This window comes from Macaca fascicularis, chromosome 13, assembly GCF_037993035.2.
Source record: "Macaca fascicularis isolate 582-1 chromosome 13, T2T-MFA8v1.1".
Lineage (NCBI taxonomy): Eukaryota > Metazoa > Chordata > Mammalia > Primates > Cercopithecidae > Macaca > Macaca fascicularis.
This window is the reverse complement of record NC_088387.1, coordinates 46,147,613-46,168,134: the sequence shown is the minus strand read 5'-3', so window position 1 is coordinate 46,168,134 and position 20,522 is coordinate 46,147,613. Positions and strand designations below refer to the sequence as shown.

Genomic DNA, 20,522 nt, shown 5'->3' with positions numbered 1-20,522 from the left:
ATAAACAGAAAAATGTCATGTACTTGGAGATGTGCAAAAGCTCCAATGTTAGATACAAACAAACAAAAAGAGATATATCACAGACCAATATGCTTGACATCAGCCCTAGGGAAAATTAAAAGTCCTTGAGTAAATCATGAAGCAATAAAGTAATCACTAGAAGTCAATAAATATTCATCAAAAACAAGTAATATAAAATCAGGTTATTTGCTTTTTTATAGATTAGTATTTATTTATAGACCACTGTCAGGGACATGATGAAGGTCAGGTGTCTCTTCCTCCTCCCAAAGCATTTAAGATTCAAAACCATCACAGCAGGTTATAGTAGCAATTCTCAACCCTGGCTACACATCACAGTCACCTGAGAAGCTTGACATACCCAGGCCTCTATACCAGCAATTTAGATGTTGATCTGAGGCAGAGCTGAGCAAAGTATGTTTTTATAGCTCCCTAGAGGATTTTAATGTGCAGGCAGGGTTAAGATAAGACAATTAGGTTCAAATACTCAAGTGTATGAATATGGACACAGAAATTCTTATTTTGGAAGTGATTTTCCTGCAGATGACTTGATAGGGTTTAATTAGTAAGTCACAAGCAATGGGACACAGTAGTAAGATATTAGTGCTACATAAAGGTAACCGCTCAAGTGAAAATAAAGAAGTAAAAGTTCAAGGAAGAGTATTGCATCTGTCCTGTTTCTGCATATTCAATACCTAGTTCAAGGGTTCTCACACAGCAGATGCTGAGCAGACAAGGGATGAATCAATAATGTCAGCATATTGTTCAATAATAAACACATCATGTTTTTACAAATTTATAACTTATGAATAATTCTTCATATACATCATCCTATCTGATATACAATCATCTAGGGCTGAGAGGTAAATTATCATCTTCTATTAATAACAAGCAGCCTCTGCTAGAGGGACTATTTCGAGGCAGATATTCCTTCCAAACACAAATAAATGCTTTTCTTCCACATGCCAGCCCTTAAAAGGAACACATTCCTCCATCTTTTCTTCTCCAGCCAGTAAGTCCTTCGAACTTTCAGGTGTTCCTCACAGGACAAGTTTTCAATTTTTAATCAGTGGGGGAGGGGCAATTCACCCTGCTGAACTGTTCTGCACTCCTGTAAGACATTTATCAATCCTTGCCTGTAGGGCACAACGTGCCAGCAACAACTCAACCACTGTAATCATTTAAATAATCCCATACATTTTCAAACACTGCCCTCTCTCCTTAGGTGGGGGCAGTGCTGCCAACACTTCACAACCACTGCCTTATGCTGTTTAATCCACCATCTTCTTTTGTTTGTTTTTGAGATGGAGTCTTGCTCTGTCGCCTGGGCTGGAGTGCACTGGCGTGATCTCTGCTCACTGCAACCTCTGCCTCCCAGGTTTAAGCAATTCTTTTGCCTCAGCCCCTTGAATTACAGGTGTGTGCCACGATGCCCGGCTAATTTTTATATTTTTAGTAGAGATAGGGTTTCGCCATTTTGGCCAGGCTGGTCTCGAACTCCCGACCTCATGTGATCCAGCCGCCTAGGCCTCCCAAAGTGCTGGGATTCCAGATGTGAGCCATCACAACTGGTCTAATCCACCATCTTTTATAGTAGCATTGTTTGGTACAGTAGCCACTAGCCCCATGTGACTATTCAAATACAACTAAAAATTCAATTTATCAGTCTCACTATAGCCACATTTCAAGAGCTCAATAGCCACTTGTGACCAGTGGCTACCATATGGACAGTGAAGACAGAAAATTTATCCAAACCACAGAAAATTCTACTGAATAGCACTGTATCTAGAATCTAGACAAGGCTTTAACCGTTTACTAGATTTCAGTTCTTCATATTAGCTTAATCACTTAGTATTTCTGTACCTTGCGTACATGGAGAAAAAACAAAATTACAAGGTTACAGAGCTACTGGTTGTTGTTATTTAATAGGCTAATAAAGAAGCACTTATTACTATATTACAAGCGTTATAAAATATATTTTAATAATTTTATTTCACTAAAATGTGTTTCCTTTACAAAGCTATGTATTTTATTTTATTTTCTCAGAAGGGATCTTAAGCTTCTCTAGACTGAAAAAGGACTCCACAGCACAAAACAAGTTATAAACCTCTGTAAGACGCCAGATAAATATTTTTGACTCTGTGGGCCATAGGGTCTTTGACGAAACTTCTCAACTTTGCTACTGCAGTGCAAAAGCACACACAAATAATGAGTAGCTGAAAGACTGTGATTGTGTTTTACTAAAACCTTGTTTACAAAAATAGGTAGTGGGCCAGATTTGCCACCCCTGAACTAGACTGATCTAAGACACAAAAACATTCATGTCACCTGTATCAAATTTTCAGTGGTTCTCTAAGCCCTATATCATCTGACTCCAACTTGTCCTTCCTGTTTTCTTCTTTTCCTTAAATTCCCAAATACTTTCAGCCAAACAGAGCTATTTTTAGCTTCTTGCACATATCACATACCTTCCCTAGAGTTTCAGATATGCTACATCCTATACCTGAAACATCCTCCCTGAGAAATTCTTACCATCCTTTAGGTATCAGTATCATTCACCCAGCATAGCACAGTGGTTAAGAAGAATACAGGCTCTAGAACAGACTGGGTTTGAATCCTAGCCCTGCTACTTATAAGCTGTCTGACCTGTGCATGTTAAAATGTAATAAAAATGAGCAGTCAATTTTGGCACTCTGACAATCATCCTTAATGACCTACTTGCCCCATACGTCACCAGAGTTTTTAATATGTTATTAATAACTATATCAAAAATACTATATTAAAAATAAAATTCTTAACCAAAATCATACAAATTACTAACCTGTTGATGAAAGTTCTTTTTCTCCAAGAGAGCTAGAGCTGTCAGAAGACAAACCCTGATCATCCTTACTTTCTGAGGAGTGATGTATTTCATCCTCTTCATCTGTGGACACATCAAGGACTCTGGATTCTAACAGGACATTAAAAAAAATAACAAAAAAGAGTCAAAATAATGTAATTAATAATTGAAATTCTGAACAACACATGGCATATGTATAATATGGTGTTTTAATCCTACTCCACATATTAAGGTAGACATATTGTTCTTCCTCCAACTTTGTCTTTCTTAAGCAACTGAATGATCTACTAAGTGTACAAAGACCCTATTTGTATTAACTAGGCATCTAGTAATATATTTCCAAAAGGATGCAATGAGAAGAGGGAAGGAGGCATTAGAGAAAAAAAAGAGACAAAACTGAATATTTAGAAAAGTAATGATTGTGAGTAAGTAGAAAAGAAAAATATTTAATGTATACTATGTACTGGGCACATTGAAAGCTGTTTTACATGACTTATTTAATACTTGTAATTCTATAAAGTAAATACTATTTCTGATGAGTTCATTAAGGATTGGGAGGATAGAGAACACCAACTCAGGAAATGGAGAAGCAGGGCTTTCAATCTAATCCCATCCAACTTCAGAATTTAGGCTCTCTTTATAGTATGCCATATTTCAGTGGCTGGTGGCAAGAAATACTGTAAGGAGCACTTTGGTCAAAACTAAACCATGGCCAGGTGCGGTGGCTCAAGCCTGTAATCCCAGCACTTTGGGAGGCCGAGGCGGGCGGATCACGAGGTCAGGAGATCGAGACCATCCTGACTAACACGGTGAAACCCCGTCTCTACGAAAAATACAAGAAAATTAGCCGGGCGAGGTGGCGTGCGCCTGTAGGCCCAGCTACTCAGGAGGCTGAGGCAGGAGAATGGCGTGAACCCGGCGGGGCGGAGCTTGCAGTGAGCTGAGATCGCGCCACTGCACTCCAGCCTAGGGCACAGAGCAAGACTCCGTCTCAAAAAAAAAAAAAAAAAAAAAAAAAACTAAACCATGGGTCTTTCTTTTCAATGCATGATTTGGAAAGTCAAATAGTCTGTTAAATTCAATTAATCTGTTAAACAAAGATAACACCAAGATAAAACCCACAGGGGTGTTGTGAAAATTAAATGAACAAAATAAAAGAATTCTTGACATTACTGACAAGAAAGGGTTTGTTAATCCACAATAAATTTGCAATCTTTATGAGTAACCTTAAAACATAAGATTACACAGTACTCATTACTTTTAATTTTCTACCTTAGTTAAAAGACCTACATACAGTTCAAAAAAAGGCTGGAGTAAAATCAAAACTTAAAACACTTAAAAAAAATAGCTGCAGCTCACAGCTTTCTTAGATATTGCCATTTATGACAACCCATACCTGTTTCCAAAGTGGATTAACACCAAAGCAGTGGGTCTCAAAGCATGGTTTATCAATCCCTGGAGGTCCTTGAGACTCTTTCAGAGTCTATGAAATCAAACCTACTTTCATCACAATAATAACATGTTATTTGTTCTTTTTACCATGTTGACATCTATATTATGAAGTAAAGGCAGTGGTGGGTAAAACTGCTAGATCCTCAGCATGAATGAATCAATTTGTAGTAGCGGTTATGGTATTTTTCACTACCTCACATTGGCAGAAAAAAGCCAGTTGCTCTTAATGAAGTAATTAAAAAATTGTTATTTTATTAAATTTTGACCCTCGAGTACACACGTTTAATTTTCTTTGTGACAAAATCAAAGTATTCATAAGACACTTTTGCTGCATCTTGAAATGCAATGGCTGCCTTAAGGAAAAGCATTTGTGTGACTGAGTTGCAAGCTGAACTAGACATTGTTTTTAAGAAGCATCACCATTTTACCTGAATGACTAACAAACTGGTTATTCAGACATGGCTATCTGACAAACATTTTCTCAAACTTGAGCCCAGTTTTGCCTATCACTTCCAAAATGAGAGATTTCAAGTGAAAATTGAGATTTTGGAAAACGTATATTCTCTACTGTGAACCTAACGGCTTTCCAATGCTTAGACTGATTAATTAGTGGTAATACTAACTGAGTTTTTTTGGTATTGTACTATAAAATGCTCCAACATTTGTAAGACCCGCAAACTCATCTAAAGAATACTTTCCAAATAACGCAAGATGTTACCAATCGTTCATGAGTAAAAGATCCAAAGTATAAAACAGAACAGAGTTTTAATGTAAGAGCACCCCAAATTTAATTTAATCATATGGTTTAAGATTCCATTTGGCAACTTTTTTTTTTTTTTTTTTTGAGATAGAGTCTCACTCTGTCACCCAGGCTAGAGTGCAGTGGCATAATCTCAGCTCACTGCAACCTCAGCCTCCCGGTTTCAAGCGATTCTCCTGCCTCAGCCTCCCGAGTAGCTGGGATTACAGGCACCCACCACCATGCCCAGCTAATTTTTGTATTTTTAGTAGAGATGGGGTTTCGCCATGTTGGCCAGGCTGGGCTCGAACTCCTGATCTCTTGATATGCCTGCCTCGGCCTCCCAAAGTGCTGGGCTTACAGATGTGAGCCACTGCGCCCTGCCCACAACTAACTTTTAAGAAGGGTTAGTTTATTACTTGTTGAGCTTTGTTATACTAAAGCATAACACTCTCAATGATCTAAAAAGGTTATTAAGTACTCGTCTTAACCATGTATCTGTCAGAGGCTATATTTTCTTCAAATACTTCAACCAAACCAAAAGAGAACAACAGATTAAAAGCAGAAACAGCTATGAGAATTCAGCTGTCTTCTATTAATATTTTGCCAGACATTAAAGAGATCTGCAAATTGAAAACAATGCTACTCTTTCTTTTTTTGTGCAATATTTTTCACAAAAATCTTACTTATCCTTACATGTAATAGATTTTTTAAGTGAATTAATAAATTTTATTTTTAGTATGGTAAATACTGATAGGTATAACCTACTGAAGCAAAAGCTCTTTGGAATCCTTAATCATTTCTAACAGTCTAAAGGAGGTCCAAATCCCTAAAAGTTTGAGAAACACTATTCTAGAAGGCAAGAGAAAAAGCAACTCCTTACTTCAACGTTCATCTACAAAGTTTCACCAGAAAACAAATATAAAAGGTCATGAAAACTTTAGACAAATAGAAGGTCACAAGAAAGACCAAGAAATCACGAAGATCACAAACCTGGAGGACATTATGTTACCTAAAATAAGACAGGCAGAGAGAGACAAACACCACATGACCTCGCATATGTAATCTAAAAAAGTGGAAATCAGAAGTCACAGAAGCAGAGAGTCCAGCAGTGGTTAGCAGGGACTGGGATTGAGAGTAGTTGGGGAGATACTGGTCAAAGGGCACAACATTTTAATTAGACAAGACGAATTCTATTTTACAACACGGTGACTAAAGTTAACAACAACGCATTGCATATTTGAAAATTACTGAGAGTAGATATTAAGTGTTCTCATCACAAAAAAAGTAAGTACCTAAGGCAATGCAAATGTTAATTAGCTCCATTTAGTCACTGTAGACACATTTCAAACATCATGTTGTATGCCATAAGTATATACAATTTTTACTTCTCAATAAATTAATAAAAATCACTTTAATGAGAATAAAAAATAGTAGGAAGATTTTGGATCTCAAGACTAACCAAAAACCGTATTCCTCATTAAGCTACAATTCAAACTCAGAGCAGCACATTTTATGTAAACAACTTTATGCTGCCTTACATCTGTATTTAAGAACTCAAAGGTACTTCAAAATGACACTATATTTAACACCATTACTGGTACAATCTACAGTGACATGAATCTCTATCATGCTTCTTTGTGTTGTATATATTATTTTTAATAGTTGTTGCAAATAACTGGTGAAAAAAGAAAACAAGCAAAGGGGAATGTTCCAAAACCTAGATTCTTGTATTATTCTGGCTAAATGTTTTCAAGAAAGATAAGTTGGGCAAGTGTCTAAAAGGTACATATAACTTCTGCCTACTTAATAGTATTTGAAATTATTGAATTCTGTTGTGACAATTTAGGTTCTTCATAAACCTTGTGTTAGTTATAACTGGTGGAGTCATCTGATGGTGAAAACGAAGAGCCTCCCAACTGTACAGGATTGTTTTATCTCCCCCAAGGAGTCCAAAAGGTAGATGCAGGCAGCGGGCGAGTGCTCGAGCTGTTTTCTCGCTCACTACCTTCAGGACTTGGACTTAGCACGGCTGATGATCGGCAGCAAGTTACAGAACCCCCGGAGAAAGATCCAGAGACCCCGCGGCCCCTTCCCGCCCTGTGCCGTCACCTCCTTTCTTCCCCGCGTCACCCTGACGCGGGGGTTCGTCCGCGCGGGGAGCCGCTTCCTTGGCGCGCCGGGAGCTCGCCCAGACCCGGCCCCGGCCACGAGGGCCCCGAACCCGGTGAGGCCGTCCTGCCACCCGCGCGCGGCCTCCTCCAGAGGGCGGCCCTTCCTCCGCAGAACCTGGGGCCGCAACTTCTCTCGGCACCCCAGGCTCAGCAGGCGACTCCTCGGCGCCATCGCTGTCGCTGGAATTGGCAGCGCGCTGCCGAAAAGTCCTTTTCGGCCTGTGAGCCATGGCCGAGACCCAAGGGCCCGGAGCCCTATGACCCGGTGAACCCCAAGCCAGAGCTTCAGTGCCCGCCCCCAGCGCGCGCGCCCGCCTCTCCTGGTTGCCGAGTGCGCGCGCCCGTCCGCCAGCCTTCTACTACCCGCTTCTCTGTCTGCGCCTGCGTGATTTGCCTTCTTGGCTGTGGTTGGCCGAATTCTGTTCTGGGGTCTGGGTCTGTAGAGGCAAAGCGTTCCTTTTGCCAATTTAGGTTGCGTGGACTGACATCTAGAGATTTCCACGGCCTCTCTGGGCTGAGTCCCACGGAGAGCAGAACTCACGTGCTCTCCTTGTGAATTAGGCTTTATGCTCTCCGTCCTGGACTGGAGCCAGATCCGTTGTCTTTTATTTTCCGGAGAAAGAGCCCCCTCCAACCAAGATGTAAAACAAACGAAACCCCAGTAGTGTGAGGCTCGGGGTAGAAGGAGACGCCTCTGAGAGAAAAACAGTAAAGTCTGTACATAAACAATGCATACAGACTAGCAAAAATCAAACGACTACTCTCAGGCAACAGAACTTCACGAGAAGTCCTGGTTAGTCCTGGTTAAATGCTTTCACCCTTAAGGAAAGTATCTAAAAACAAAAAAAGGCTATTGTCTGAGGCAAATTTGTACTATATTCATTAAGCTCTGTCTACAGAAAGGAAGCCTGCACCATAAATTTTGAGTGATTGATCGTTTTGGTAAAACCTATTGTTATTTGGGTGCCTCTGACTGTCTACATCTAGAGCAATTCATCCAGTTCATTTAATTCATCTTGCTGCAGTTGGTTCCGTGCTCAACGACGTTTCTGCCTCTGCTTTAGAGAACAAAGCTTTCTAAGGGCTTCACAGAAGTGGATATTTTAAGGGATTAAATCTCCAGACTCTCAGCTTTGTTAAATGAAAACCGTAAACAAATTAAACAGAGTTTAATTAAGCAAATCACACGCCCCCTAAACTAGACTAGGTTCAGAGAGGCTTTAAGCGTAGCCAGCCACCTAGTGGAAGATTTATGGATGGAAAAACAAAAGTGAGGTACAGAAAACAGAACTAAATATGTGTTAGAAGGACTCTGTACTTCTATATCTGAGTCCTCGTGGAGGAACGTTAACCTAACTTAACAGTGTGAATTCCAAAATTTTGAGACAGTTCTCAACTAATTTAGAAAGTTTATTTTGCCAAGGTTAATGACACACGCCCGTGACACAGCCTCAGGAAGTCCTGATGACATGTGACCAAGGTAGTTGGGGCACAGCTTCGGTTTATACATTTTAGGGAGACATGAGACATCAATCAATATATGTAAGATGTACGTTGGTTCCGTCCAGAAAGGTGGGGACAACTTAAGCAGGGAGGGGGCTTCCAGGTCACAGGAAGGTGAGAGACAAATAATTGCATTATTTTGAATTTCTGATAAGCCTTTTCAAAGAAGACAATCAGAATATGCATCTATCTCAGTGAGCAGAGGGATGACTTTGAATAGATTGAGTGGCAGGTTTTGCCCTGAGCAGTTCCCAGTTTTACTTTTTCCTTTAGTAATTTGGGGACCCCCAGATTTTCCTTTCACAATAGGTAGACAAGATTGAAAACCTAAATTAGGTTAACTAGGTCAGTCTTGCCTAATCCCAGCAGCCATACTTAAACCACTGATACACTGCTGAGTGTTCAAACTGTGTTCAAATGAGGCAAACGTCAACTTGTAACCAATCCAGCTGTTTCTGTACCTCACTTTCGATTTCTGTACATAAATTCCACACCCCCCCGTTTTTGTTTGTTTTTTGGTCTACAAATTTGTTCTGACCACTAGGCATCCCTGGAGTATCTCTGAATCTGCTGTGATTCTGGAGGCTGCCCAATTCACGAATCTTTCATTGCTCAATTAAACTCCTTTAAATTTAATTCAGCTGAAGTTTATCTTTTAGCAGAAGTCAAGTACAGAAACAGCCAGATTGGTTACAGCTTAGTGTTTGCCTTATTTGAACATGATTTGAACAGTTGGCCAGCTTTGATTTGCTAAAACTTGGTGTTTGGCACAAGAGTAGGTTGCAGTCTATTTACACATCCAGTTAGGTTCTAGTTCACTAGGTAGGGAGAAACCTTTAGGCTGAACTTAGAATATATAAGGAGGTAGCTTTAGGCTAAACTTAACAGCTTCCATATGCATTCTTGCTAAAACTGGTTTGACTGAGAACCGCTGTATTCATGCTGCCTTGACAAATATAGTGTTCTTTTCTTCTTCCAAAGGAGAGGCATAATTCTGTGTCCCTCCTGAATATACTAAAGTACATGCCATGTGTAAAAATCTCTGCAGCATCCGACATTTTGTTGTCTAGATGACCAATAACTAATGTTTTCATTACAATCCTCTTGCAAACCAGGCAGTTTCCAATGTTTTGCTTTCAACAAAATTGGAAGACCAAATCCGATAGTCAGTTGACCATTCAAACTAATTTTTGATGATGAATTAATGTGATTTTTGCATACAATTCAGGAATTCTGAAAAATGACTGATATTGAAAAGACACACTTTTTCGTAGGTAGAAAGTTTTCTCAGCGCTTACATAACATAAAATTAAAATATAACAGCATAATTGACAATAATAACTGTTCTAGCAATAAGTAATATCCATGGATGCATGAACTAATATGGGAGAAGCTATATTTGTCATTAAGAGATGTATTTTCTTTCTTTCTCTTTCCTTCCTTCCTTCCTTCCTTCCTTCCTTCCTTCCTTCCTTCCTTCCTTCCTTCCTTCCTTCCTCTCTCTCTCTCTCTCTCCCTCTCTCTCTCTCTCTCTCTCTCTTTTTATGTTTCTTTCTTTTTTGACAGTCTTGCTCTGTTGCCCAGGCTGGAGTGTAGTGGCATGATGTCTGCTCACTGCAACCTCTGCCTCCCAGTTCAAGCGATTCTTCTGTCAGCCTCCCAAGTAGCAGAGATTACAGGCGTGCACCACCATGCCCAACTAATTGTTTGTAGATTTTTTAGTAGATATGGGATTTCACCATGTTGGCCAGGCTAGTCTTGAACTCCTGGCCTCAAATTATCTGCCCACCTCAGCTTCCCAAACTGCTGGGATTACAGACGTGAGCCACCGCACCCAGCCAAGACATGCATTTTCAACAAATATTATCTTTGCTTAAAAAAAAGTGACGTATTTATATTGCGTTAAGTGTATACTATTGTTGAAACCACCAGTTAAAGGCTACCAGGAGAATACCAAGTCAAACAAAGTTAGGTTTATTTAGCTTGCCCCAGCAGAGGAAAGCACAGACCAAGGAAACCACGGTGTATTGGTAAGAGGGAGTTGAATGGAGTTTCTTCTAAGATTTGGGCTTGTGCTAGATTTTAAGGAGAGTTAAGGGAAGCAGGGCCAGATTTGTATTATATAATGTCAAGAAGTTAGATAGTTTAACAATTAGGTACCTCAGTAATCCTGTTAAAGAAGTAGGAGGAACAGAGGAAGGAAGTGGAGTTTGGATGTCATTAGTATAAAGTAGCAATCACTTCAAAATACTTCTTAGAGCTGCAGTATGGTCTTGACTTACAGCAGAGCTGACTAATTTCTCATTAATAATTGTAAAGATAACTAAATCCAGAACATATATAATTATACATTACATATACATTTTTATGGAAAAACATAGATTGATTAATGAAGAACTTTCAAGTATAAGCTAATTTCTATAATTTGATCAATGAAAGACTTTCAAGTATAAACTATATTTCAGTAGGTAAAATGTTGTAGGGAATAGAAATATGAATTCAAGGAGAAAAAGCAATGATGCAAATGGTTTGTACATTTATTAAATGAGATACTGAGTATTAAATAGGTTCAATGTTTAGGTTACATTATATACATTTAAATGAGTAATATAATTTTTATAAAAGTAAGTCCCAACATGTACAGTACACCAGAAATTACATTCTTTGCAAATGTCAAAACTTAGAGATGTCCACCTAAAAAAGTGCTGAGATAATAAATTTTTTAAAAATCCCTAAAAGAGCATGCATTCACAAAGGTATGAAACCACTATCACAGATGACCATTACCAACTCGATCTTCTTTATACTGACTATGGATGCTCCAGTTGCTCAAAAACATTTCTTGCTTGGGCCGTCTCATAGGAATAGTATTTTAATAATTGGTTGGAGGACTTAGAATATATAAGGAAGCAGCTTTAGGCTAAACTTTAGATAGAGTCATAGATAAAATGGGCATTGTAGTATGTTTTTGGGGGTATACTCCACCAATAAGCCAATTTTCTTCCAGAAATTTCTCTTCTATTAGGTTTCTGTAGCTACATTCACCTCCTGGGACATGGCTAACAGGGTCAAAAGAGATATCAGAACCATGGTAGACCAATTAGAGCCTTTCCTCAGGAATGTCTGAGCTGTGAAATACTCTTCAGTGGTGAGCTGGAGTCAGCTCCTGTGGACTCTGGACGGCTGGTTGCAAAATGTTCAGAAATTGTAGGAGCCAGTTAATGCAGTCATTATTAAACATTAAATTGTATAAATTTACTACTTAAAGGATATTATGAATAAAGGTAATAAATCCTCAAAACTCAACACTTCCTTTTGCTACTAACTCTTACTGTTATCTGTGCCATTGAGGTTTATGTCTATTGTATCTGTATGGTAGAAATACTATATAATGTTGAGCTACTGCACACCTGTTACCAACTCCATGTTTAGTGGTGTCATATTTGCAGCTTGAAATCAGTCATAATGGGAGTACTTATACCATATAAATAGGGAGACCTGAGAAGTCTGGGTGTTTCTCCCAGATATCCAGTCATTAAACATTTACCATCATATCACTGACTATATTTCACCAAAGGAATAGAGAAGAAGCAAAGTTTCTCTGATTGATCTTGCCCCAGAATTCTTTTTTCTTGGCTTTTCTTTTTTCTTGGCTTTTTCTTTTTTCTTGACTTTTCTCAATAAACTGAAACTCATTGATGTAAATTTGGGAAATTATATGATACAGTATTATCAGTTAGTCACAATTTATTAATGTCTTATTATAAAGAGAGGCTTCTCTTTTTAAATCCAGGTAAAGTTAGAGAGCTACTTGATTTTTTTGTTTTAGAAAATTGGCAAATGGCGTGAAAAGGATATTTCTGGAGAATAGAGATACTCATGGTATCTGAAAGAATAGCTTCCTATCATGGACCAAGTGCTCCTTGTAGTTAGAACAAACTTTGAAGACTGGGGATGGAGAAGTGGGTTCCATTCGGTCCAGTGCTTTTCAGATGCCATCTTTCCATGCAGAATTCCCAAGTTCTGCCATGGATACTGTTCTATTCTCCTTTAGCAGAGGAGGACATCTTTCCAAATTACACTATACATCTGCAGTTAGTGCTAAACCAAACAGGAGAGTATAATTTTTAGTTTATTTTATTTTATGGACAGAGTCTCGCTCTGCCACCCAGTGCGATGGTGCGAATACAGCTCACTGCGACCTTGACCTACTGGGCTCAGTGATCCTCCCACCTTAGCCTCCTGAGGATTGGGGACTACACGCATGTACCCCCATGCCCAGCTAAGACTAGCATTTTGAAACAGGAGAATGAGGAAGATGATCATGACTGTAATTGAAGACAAATTCAGTGTTCCATTATGCACTCTTAAGGAAACATATTAATATACTGTACAATTCAATCAGCATTTATTATACACCTGCTAGCACGGGCACCATGCTAAGCCCTAGACTAGTGCTCATAAAATCTAATGTTCTTCAAAGCATGTGGAAATAGTTTGGACATATGGATACTGATTGAGCTGCTCTGTGTAGGAATCAAGAGTCTTCATTTCTAGCAAGCTCCCAGGTGAAGGCAAGGATGCTTGTCTGAGGATCACTCTAAATAGCAAGGTCCTAGAGCAGATACTAAGAAGTATTAATCACCCTCAAGAAGTCTTAAAAAATTGTCCAAATAACTTAATCATTGATGAACTTCATATCAGATTGTAACAGCATGTAAACGTTAGACACCTCAAAATTTAGAAACCTAAACAGCCCCCCGAAAGGAAAACTAAGAATCTATTCACAGTGAGTAAGGTTAAGTGTAGAAGTTATTCACCATAAGGGGATCTCTGTCTGCACCTCCTCAAAAAGGGTTATCTGCCAGCTAAAATCATTTTAGCTGTTTGTTGCAATTGGAAAGGTGGTCAGCAGGACAGAATTCACTCCCAGTGTTGTTTAAAAGGGAGCAGTTTACTTAAGGACAGTCTAAGTGTGGTGTTGGTGTTTTAGAAGGCCCTTTCCCTTCAAAAGTCACTGACTCACAAACTGTGTTAAACCAAAATGTGTAAACGCTAGGCAGAGTTTACTGTTCTCAACCGAGTTCAGAGCCATCTGCTAATGTGGACTCGTTGTTTACTTCACCATTTTAAAAGACACTGCCTCCCCAGACAGAGCCCTGCTTTTACGCATTTTGATATCCTGTACCTAGTGTAGTGTTTAGTGCACAGCTGACATGAACACAATGAACTAAATGGTTGGATGAGGCAATTCTGAAACATTTGTGTTCACTCACGAAAATAAAACTGGAAAATAAGTCACTCTAACTTGTTAAATGCAAACATGTTAAGAGATAGGTAATATATGATAGAGATAGAAAATACTCTGCTATATAAAACAGAAATCAAATATTTGTTCTAAGGGAAAGAAGTGAGAAAAGTGATTTTCTCTGGGTATTGCCTGGGTGGGAGAGGATGAAATAAAGATAACTTGTTTAATAAAGGAGGAGGAATCCTGAGTTCTCTCCTGTGTCCCCAGGGAAAGCAGCGAGATGACTCTGAGGGATAGTTGCCAGATTGAGAAAAAATATAGAATACCTGGTAAAATTTGAATTTCAGATAAAACAGGAATAGCTTTTTAGTATATATACTATATAATATTTGGGATATACCTGCATGGTAGATTTTGGAACTCTAGCCTAGGAAAAAGAGAAGTGTGAAGAATTTCAAAGGGTGGAGAAAAACTTCAGAATCTGAGGTGGAGGGTAGGGGACTGTTGTAGTTCTGGAATCTGAGAGAAATGAGGGTCAGTGAGAAGTTCCCAGTTACAAGGGAGAATGGGATGAAGTGCTTTTAAGATACAGTGAAGTTTTCTTCCAAGGATTTAGTAAAACTTTGCTCCAAATACAATCTTTTTTTTTTTTTTTTTTTTTTGAGACGGAGTCTCGCTCTGTCGCCCAGGCTGGGGTGCAGTGGCACAATCTCAGCTCACTGTCACCTCCGCCTCCTAGGTTCAAACGATTCTCCTGCCTCAGCCTCCTGAGTAGCTTGGGATTACAGGTGTCCGCCATCACACCCAGCTAATTTTTGTATTTTCAGTAGAGATGGGGTTTCACCATGTTGGCCAGGATGGTCTCAAACTGCTGACCTCAGGTGATCCGCCTGCCTTGGCCTCCCAAAGTGCTGGAATTATAGGCGTGAGCCACTGCACCCAGCCTCCAAATACAGTCTTAACATTGCTGTTGAGATTGAAGGAGTTGGCAGCTGAGGTCAGATGGTGGATGAGGAAGAACTGGTGGCTCCACGATTCTGAGCTGAGGGTGTCAGAGGAGATGGAGTGGATGACAGGAGAGAAGCAGGTTACTGAGCATGCTGGCTTAGGAGTGGGTTTGAGATAGCCCCTTTTCCCAAATGTACCCAAGAAGGTGCAACTTTAAAGGAGAAGATGCTCCGGGAGTTACCTGTGGGCACAGGAAAAGGGCAAAGAGCAAAACTGTATTTCTCCAAACAGCTTTTCCAGATACCCGTATTTACCACTGCCTTATATAATTTCTTGTTTTCATGAATACTAGGATTTTCACTACCACCCTTCATCATCAAGCAGGTAGAGATAATGCTGTATCTTTTTATTTGCCCTACACTGTACTTATTTATAATATTAGCTTATTAATTAATTGGCTGATCATTATGAGAGTTTATATTATTCCCCTTTTATGTCGTTTAGAATTGCAGAGGTTAATAATGGGAAAAATTGGCATATAAAACATTTCCAACTTCTGGAAATCAATGTCATATTTATCCAAACAGACTTTTTTCTCCCTAAAGTGAAGTGACATTTTATTTAGCTTGTCTTGCCATTTAATGGTGGATTCTGAGCTCCCTCTAGTGAGAAATGTGCTCCTTATAAAAGGATTGTATCAAATAATCTCATGGAAATTGCCTCCTTGCTTATTATAGAGCTGAGCAATGAATATATTTTCATTTTAAGCCAGGCTCTTTAAAACTTTCTTAGAGGATAAAATTTTGGGAAGTCATGTTTATAAGTCACTTTTTAAATTAAAAAATTACTATGGAAACACATTCATACAAATATGAAACTAATTGTGCTTTCACTTCTTCAGCATCTATTTTTTTAAGCACTTGCTATGATAGGAGCCCTGCACTGGAACCAGAAGGTCACGAAACACATGGGATCCTGTTCCAAAGGTCAGGTGTGAGGAACCACATTAGCCCTAGGATCTGGTTTATTGGAAATACTTAATGATATCCTGTAATCCCAAGTATTGAGAATTTTCTCAATTTTAGATCCTACTTTTCAGAATGAATAGATGTCTTTGAGCTGTCACTCTTATGTGCCTGAACTAATCTATTGATTAACTGTCAGATACCCCAAGGACCACCAGAAAAACCTATTGATCAAGCAAAGTCAAGTTTATAAGATTAACTACAGTAAGAAAGAACACCACCTTGACAGAATCATATAAGTATCTGAAAATGAAAGAATAAGGCAGGGTATTTACAGAGTTTTTGGGCCTGGGCTGGGCGATTTTTTAAAAAATGTATTTTATTGTGGTAAGCACACTTAATGTGAGGTCTATCCTCTTAACACATTTTCAAGTGTAAGATACAATATTGCCAACCATAAGGACGATGTTGTACAGCAGGTCTATAGAACTTATTTATCTTGTACAATTGATACTTTATACCAGTTGATTAGTGATTTGTCATTTTCCTCTTTCCCCAGCCCCTAGAAACCACAATTCTACTCTCTGATTTTATGAGTCTGAATATTTTAGATACCTCATATAAGTGGACTCACACCGTGCTTTTCTTTCTTGGTGGCTTATTTCACTTAGCATAATGTCCTCAAGGTTAATTCATGTTGTTGCATATTGCAGGATTTCTTTATTTTTTAAGGATGAATAATATTCCCTCCTCTCTATACAACACATTTCCTTTATCCATTCATCCTTCAATTGACAAAACAGTACTGCTCCTATGGAAAACAATATGAAGATTCCTCAAAAAGTTAAAAGTAGAACTACCATGTGATCCAGCAGTCTCATTTCTGGGTATTTATTCAACAGAATTGAAATCAGGACTTCTAAAAGATAATCACACTCCAGTGTTCACTGCTGCACTACTCACAATAACTAAGATGGCATGGGTGATTTTCAGTTAGGTCTTGTAAGGAGGTCAAGGTGAAAGGAATCATGTGAAATAAATCATACTGTGCTAACCCACCACAAGCTATTCATGGAATGGAGATCAAGTTAGGGTCAATATACATGGCAATTTATAGGCATTAAGAGGAAACAATGTCAAAGAAGGTCAATTTAGAGGGTGGTTATGAGTGCCTTTCTTCATTTTAAATCCCTCGCCTTTGAGATCTAGGAAGAATTCTAGAGTTTTCCTTCTAGTCCAACCAGTCAGCTTTCTAACAAATCCAAGCTTCTTTTCAATGCCTTCACTAGGGTTTCTCATTCGAGGCATTGAACGAAAAACCTTTCACTCAATATGAAACATAACACACATACAGAAAAATGCACAAAACAAAAATGTACAGTTCAAGAACTTACCATAAAGCAAATCCCTCCTAAAGCAAATCCCTCCACAGCCACCAACGAAGTTAAGAAATAGAAGATTGCTAGCATCCCAGCAATCTCTTTTGTTCCCCTTTTCAATCATTTTACCCTCCGTGTCCCCAGAAGTAATCATTGTTCTGACTTTTACAGTAATCACTTCTTTGCTTTTTTAAAAATATGGTTTTACTGCAAGCACACATACTCAAACACTATGATGTAGTTTTGTCTGTTTTTGAACTTTTGAAATCATACCATCTCTATTGTTTTGTGCTTGGCTTTTTATTTTGGCTTAATATATGTTTGTATTATAATTCCACATTGTTCTTCTGTGTAACTGTAATCAATTATTATTGCTGTGTAATAGTCCATTGTATGGATATGCCACAGCTTATCTATCCTAATATTGTTGACATTTGTTTATTTTTTTTTTTTCAGACGGAGTCTTGCTCTGTCGCCCAGGCTGGAGTGCAGTGGCACGATCTCAGCTCACTGCAACCTCCGCCTCCCGGGGTTCAAGCGATTCTCCTGTCTCAGCATCCTGAATAGATGGGATTAGGTGTATGCCACCACGCTTGGCTAATTTTCATATTTTTAGTAGAGATGGGGTTTCACCATATTGGTCAGGCTGGTCTCAAACTCCTGACCTCAGGAGATCCACCAGCCTCAGCCTTCCAAAGTGCTGGGATTACAGGTGTGAGCCACTGTGCCCAGCTGACATTTGGTTATTTTGATTTTTTTTTGTTATATTACAAAATGTTATTAAAACACTTGGGAAACAAGTGTCTCTTCGGGTCATGTGTACACAATTCAGTTGGGTATAAACCTAAGAATGGAATTATTGCATCATAAGGCATGCATATCTTCAACTTCACTGGAAAATATCAGTTTCTAAAGTAGTAATTGCCTAAATTTACATTCTCATCAGCAGTGTATTAAAGTTTCCATGGCTCCTAATACTTGCTAACACTTGGTATTTTCAGTTGTCTTTGTTTTAGCCATTTGGGTGTATGTCCTTATTCTTTGAATATGAATTTCCTTGATTACTAATGAAGATAAAACCCTTTTTCATTACATATATATGAATACACATATACATAAATATATACAGTATACATACTGTATATGTGTATATGAAAACACATATATGTACATAAATATATATGTATATATAGTGTACATAGTAGGCTATCTGGAGTTCTTCTTTTCTGAATTGCCTGTTCAATTCTCTTGCTCATTTTTCTATTGAGTTGTCTGTTTTTTCTTAATGGTGCATAGCTCTCCTGTATGTATTTTGTATTTAACTGATGGCTGTTTTGCAAATATATCCTCCCAGTTTGTGGTTTGCCTTTTCACTCTATTAATGATTGTTTTTCATAAAGAGAAATTCTTAAATTTTTAATACTAATATAATAAAATCTATTTAACCTGTCCTTTACCATTTGTGCTTTATGTGTCCCATTTGAGTAATTTTTCTCTACCCCAGGATAAGAAGATAATCTCTGTTATAAATATATAATATACCTACAGTTTTTTTGTAAGAAGTGAGATGTCAGTCAAATTTTACTTTTTTTATATGGATATTCAATTGATCTTGTTTAGTTAAAATTATATTATGGAAAACTTCCAAACATATATATTAAGTAAAAAGAACAGTTTAATGAGCTTTCATTATTCAGCTTTGACAATTTTCAACTTATGAACAATTTGTTTTATCTGTATTCCCATCCACTTCTCTACTCACGCATTATTTTGAAATACATAACAGACATAATGTTTCATCCATGAATATTTCAGGCATCTTTTAAACAAAAAAGAATATTTAAAAAAATGTAATCACAATAAACTAGCAACAACCTTTAATATCATAAAATACTTAGTGTTCAAATTTCTGATTCTCTTATAACCATATAATTTTTTACCTTTTGCTTGAACCAGGATCTAAACAAGGCCCCCAAATTGGGATTAGTTGATACATCTTTCAAGCTTTTTTTAATCCATAATAATCTTTCTCAGTTCCACTCTTGCTTTCCCCCCTTGCATGCTTGCAATTCATCTGTCAAAAACAAAAACAAAAACAAAAACAAACACACACACACACACACACACACACACACACACACACACAAAAAAAAAAACAAAACAAAAAAACAACTAAAGACTCATTCCACAGTCTTATTTTGGCTGATGTAATTCATATGATGTCATTTCTAACATGCTTCTCTGTCTCCTATATTTTCTTTAATTAGAGGCTTGCACAGATTCAGGTTCAACTTTTACAGCAAGAATACCTCATAGGAAGGGTTATTTTCTTCCATCTAGATGCATATAATGTCTAGTTGTCTCTTTGTGTGTGCATCTACATATGATGTTAGCTGCCACTAACAATATTGAGATGTAATAATTCATTAGGGCTTGAAAAATGGTGATATTCTCATTCTATCATTCTTTTTTTTTTTTTTTTTTTTTTTTTAGAGACAGAGTCTCACTCTGTCACCCAGATGGAGTGCAGTGGTGTTATCATAGCTCACTGTAGCCTTGAACTCCTGGCCTCAAGCAATTCTTCTACCTCAGCCTCCCAAGTAGCTGGGACTACAGCTGCATGCCACCATGACTAGCTGTATTTCTTTTTCTTTTTTCTTTATGTAGAAGTTGTTTTATAGCCCCACACAATCCTCCCACCTCAGACTTCCAAAGCACTAGGATTACAGGTGTGAGTCACAGCGCTGGCCCCCGGAAACTTTTTAAAAGAGAATCATCTCATCTAATATTGAGTCACTCAGTGGTATCATTTATGCAGGAAAGAGAGGATAAATGTTTATTCCTTTCGTTTTATCTAACAATTTTCAAAATAATAAGGTGTTTCATAGCATCCTGTAATAATGGCCAGTTAGTATTTCTCAAAAGTTTTATATGCACTTGTGCTTTAAACATATTCGATGCATTTTGATCATGGCAGTTATTATTCTATTTGATAATCATGTTATCCCAACTTTGATCAATTGGAGCACAAATAACATAAATCAATGCAAATTACTTAAACATAATAAAACTTTTTAAAAAGGATGAATTATTATAAGAACACAGAGTGTCGTGTGACTAAGAATGCAGGTCTTGGGTAGGAGTGAAACTGGAAATTGGACTTTTTCCATTTCTTGTCCTTGCATCTCTGCTTCATCCATCTTTCTGCCAACTGACTCTCTCAACTTCTTAGTTTTCATAGTGGGCAGAAGTGC

General features: G+C 38.1%; 1 protein-coding gene across 11 annotated transcripts in view; it reads right to left on the bottom strand.

Annotated features, from left to right (window-relative positions):
* The window catches only part of GCFC2 (GC-rich sequence DNA-binding factor 2), a 50,610-nt gene extending 43,088 nt beyond the window's left edge, over positions 1 to 7,522 (bottom strand). For all 11 annotated transcript variants that reach the window (XR_012421749.1, XR_012421747.1, XR_012421753.1 and 8 more), the window contains exons 1-2: positions 7,161 to 7,522; positions 2,840 to 2,968 (exon numbers count right to left, since the gene is read on the bottom strand). Coding sequence is in view for 3 of the 11 variants with exons in the window: in XM_005575479.5 (XP_005575536.3) it covers positions 2,840 to 2,968; positions 7,161 to 7,452 (421 nt within the window). In the remaining 8 variants the exon portion in view is untranslated. The remainder of the gene's footprint in view (positions 1 to 2,839; positions 2,969 to 7,160) is intronic.
* Positions 7,523 to 20,522: the final 13,000 nt, after the last annotated feature.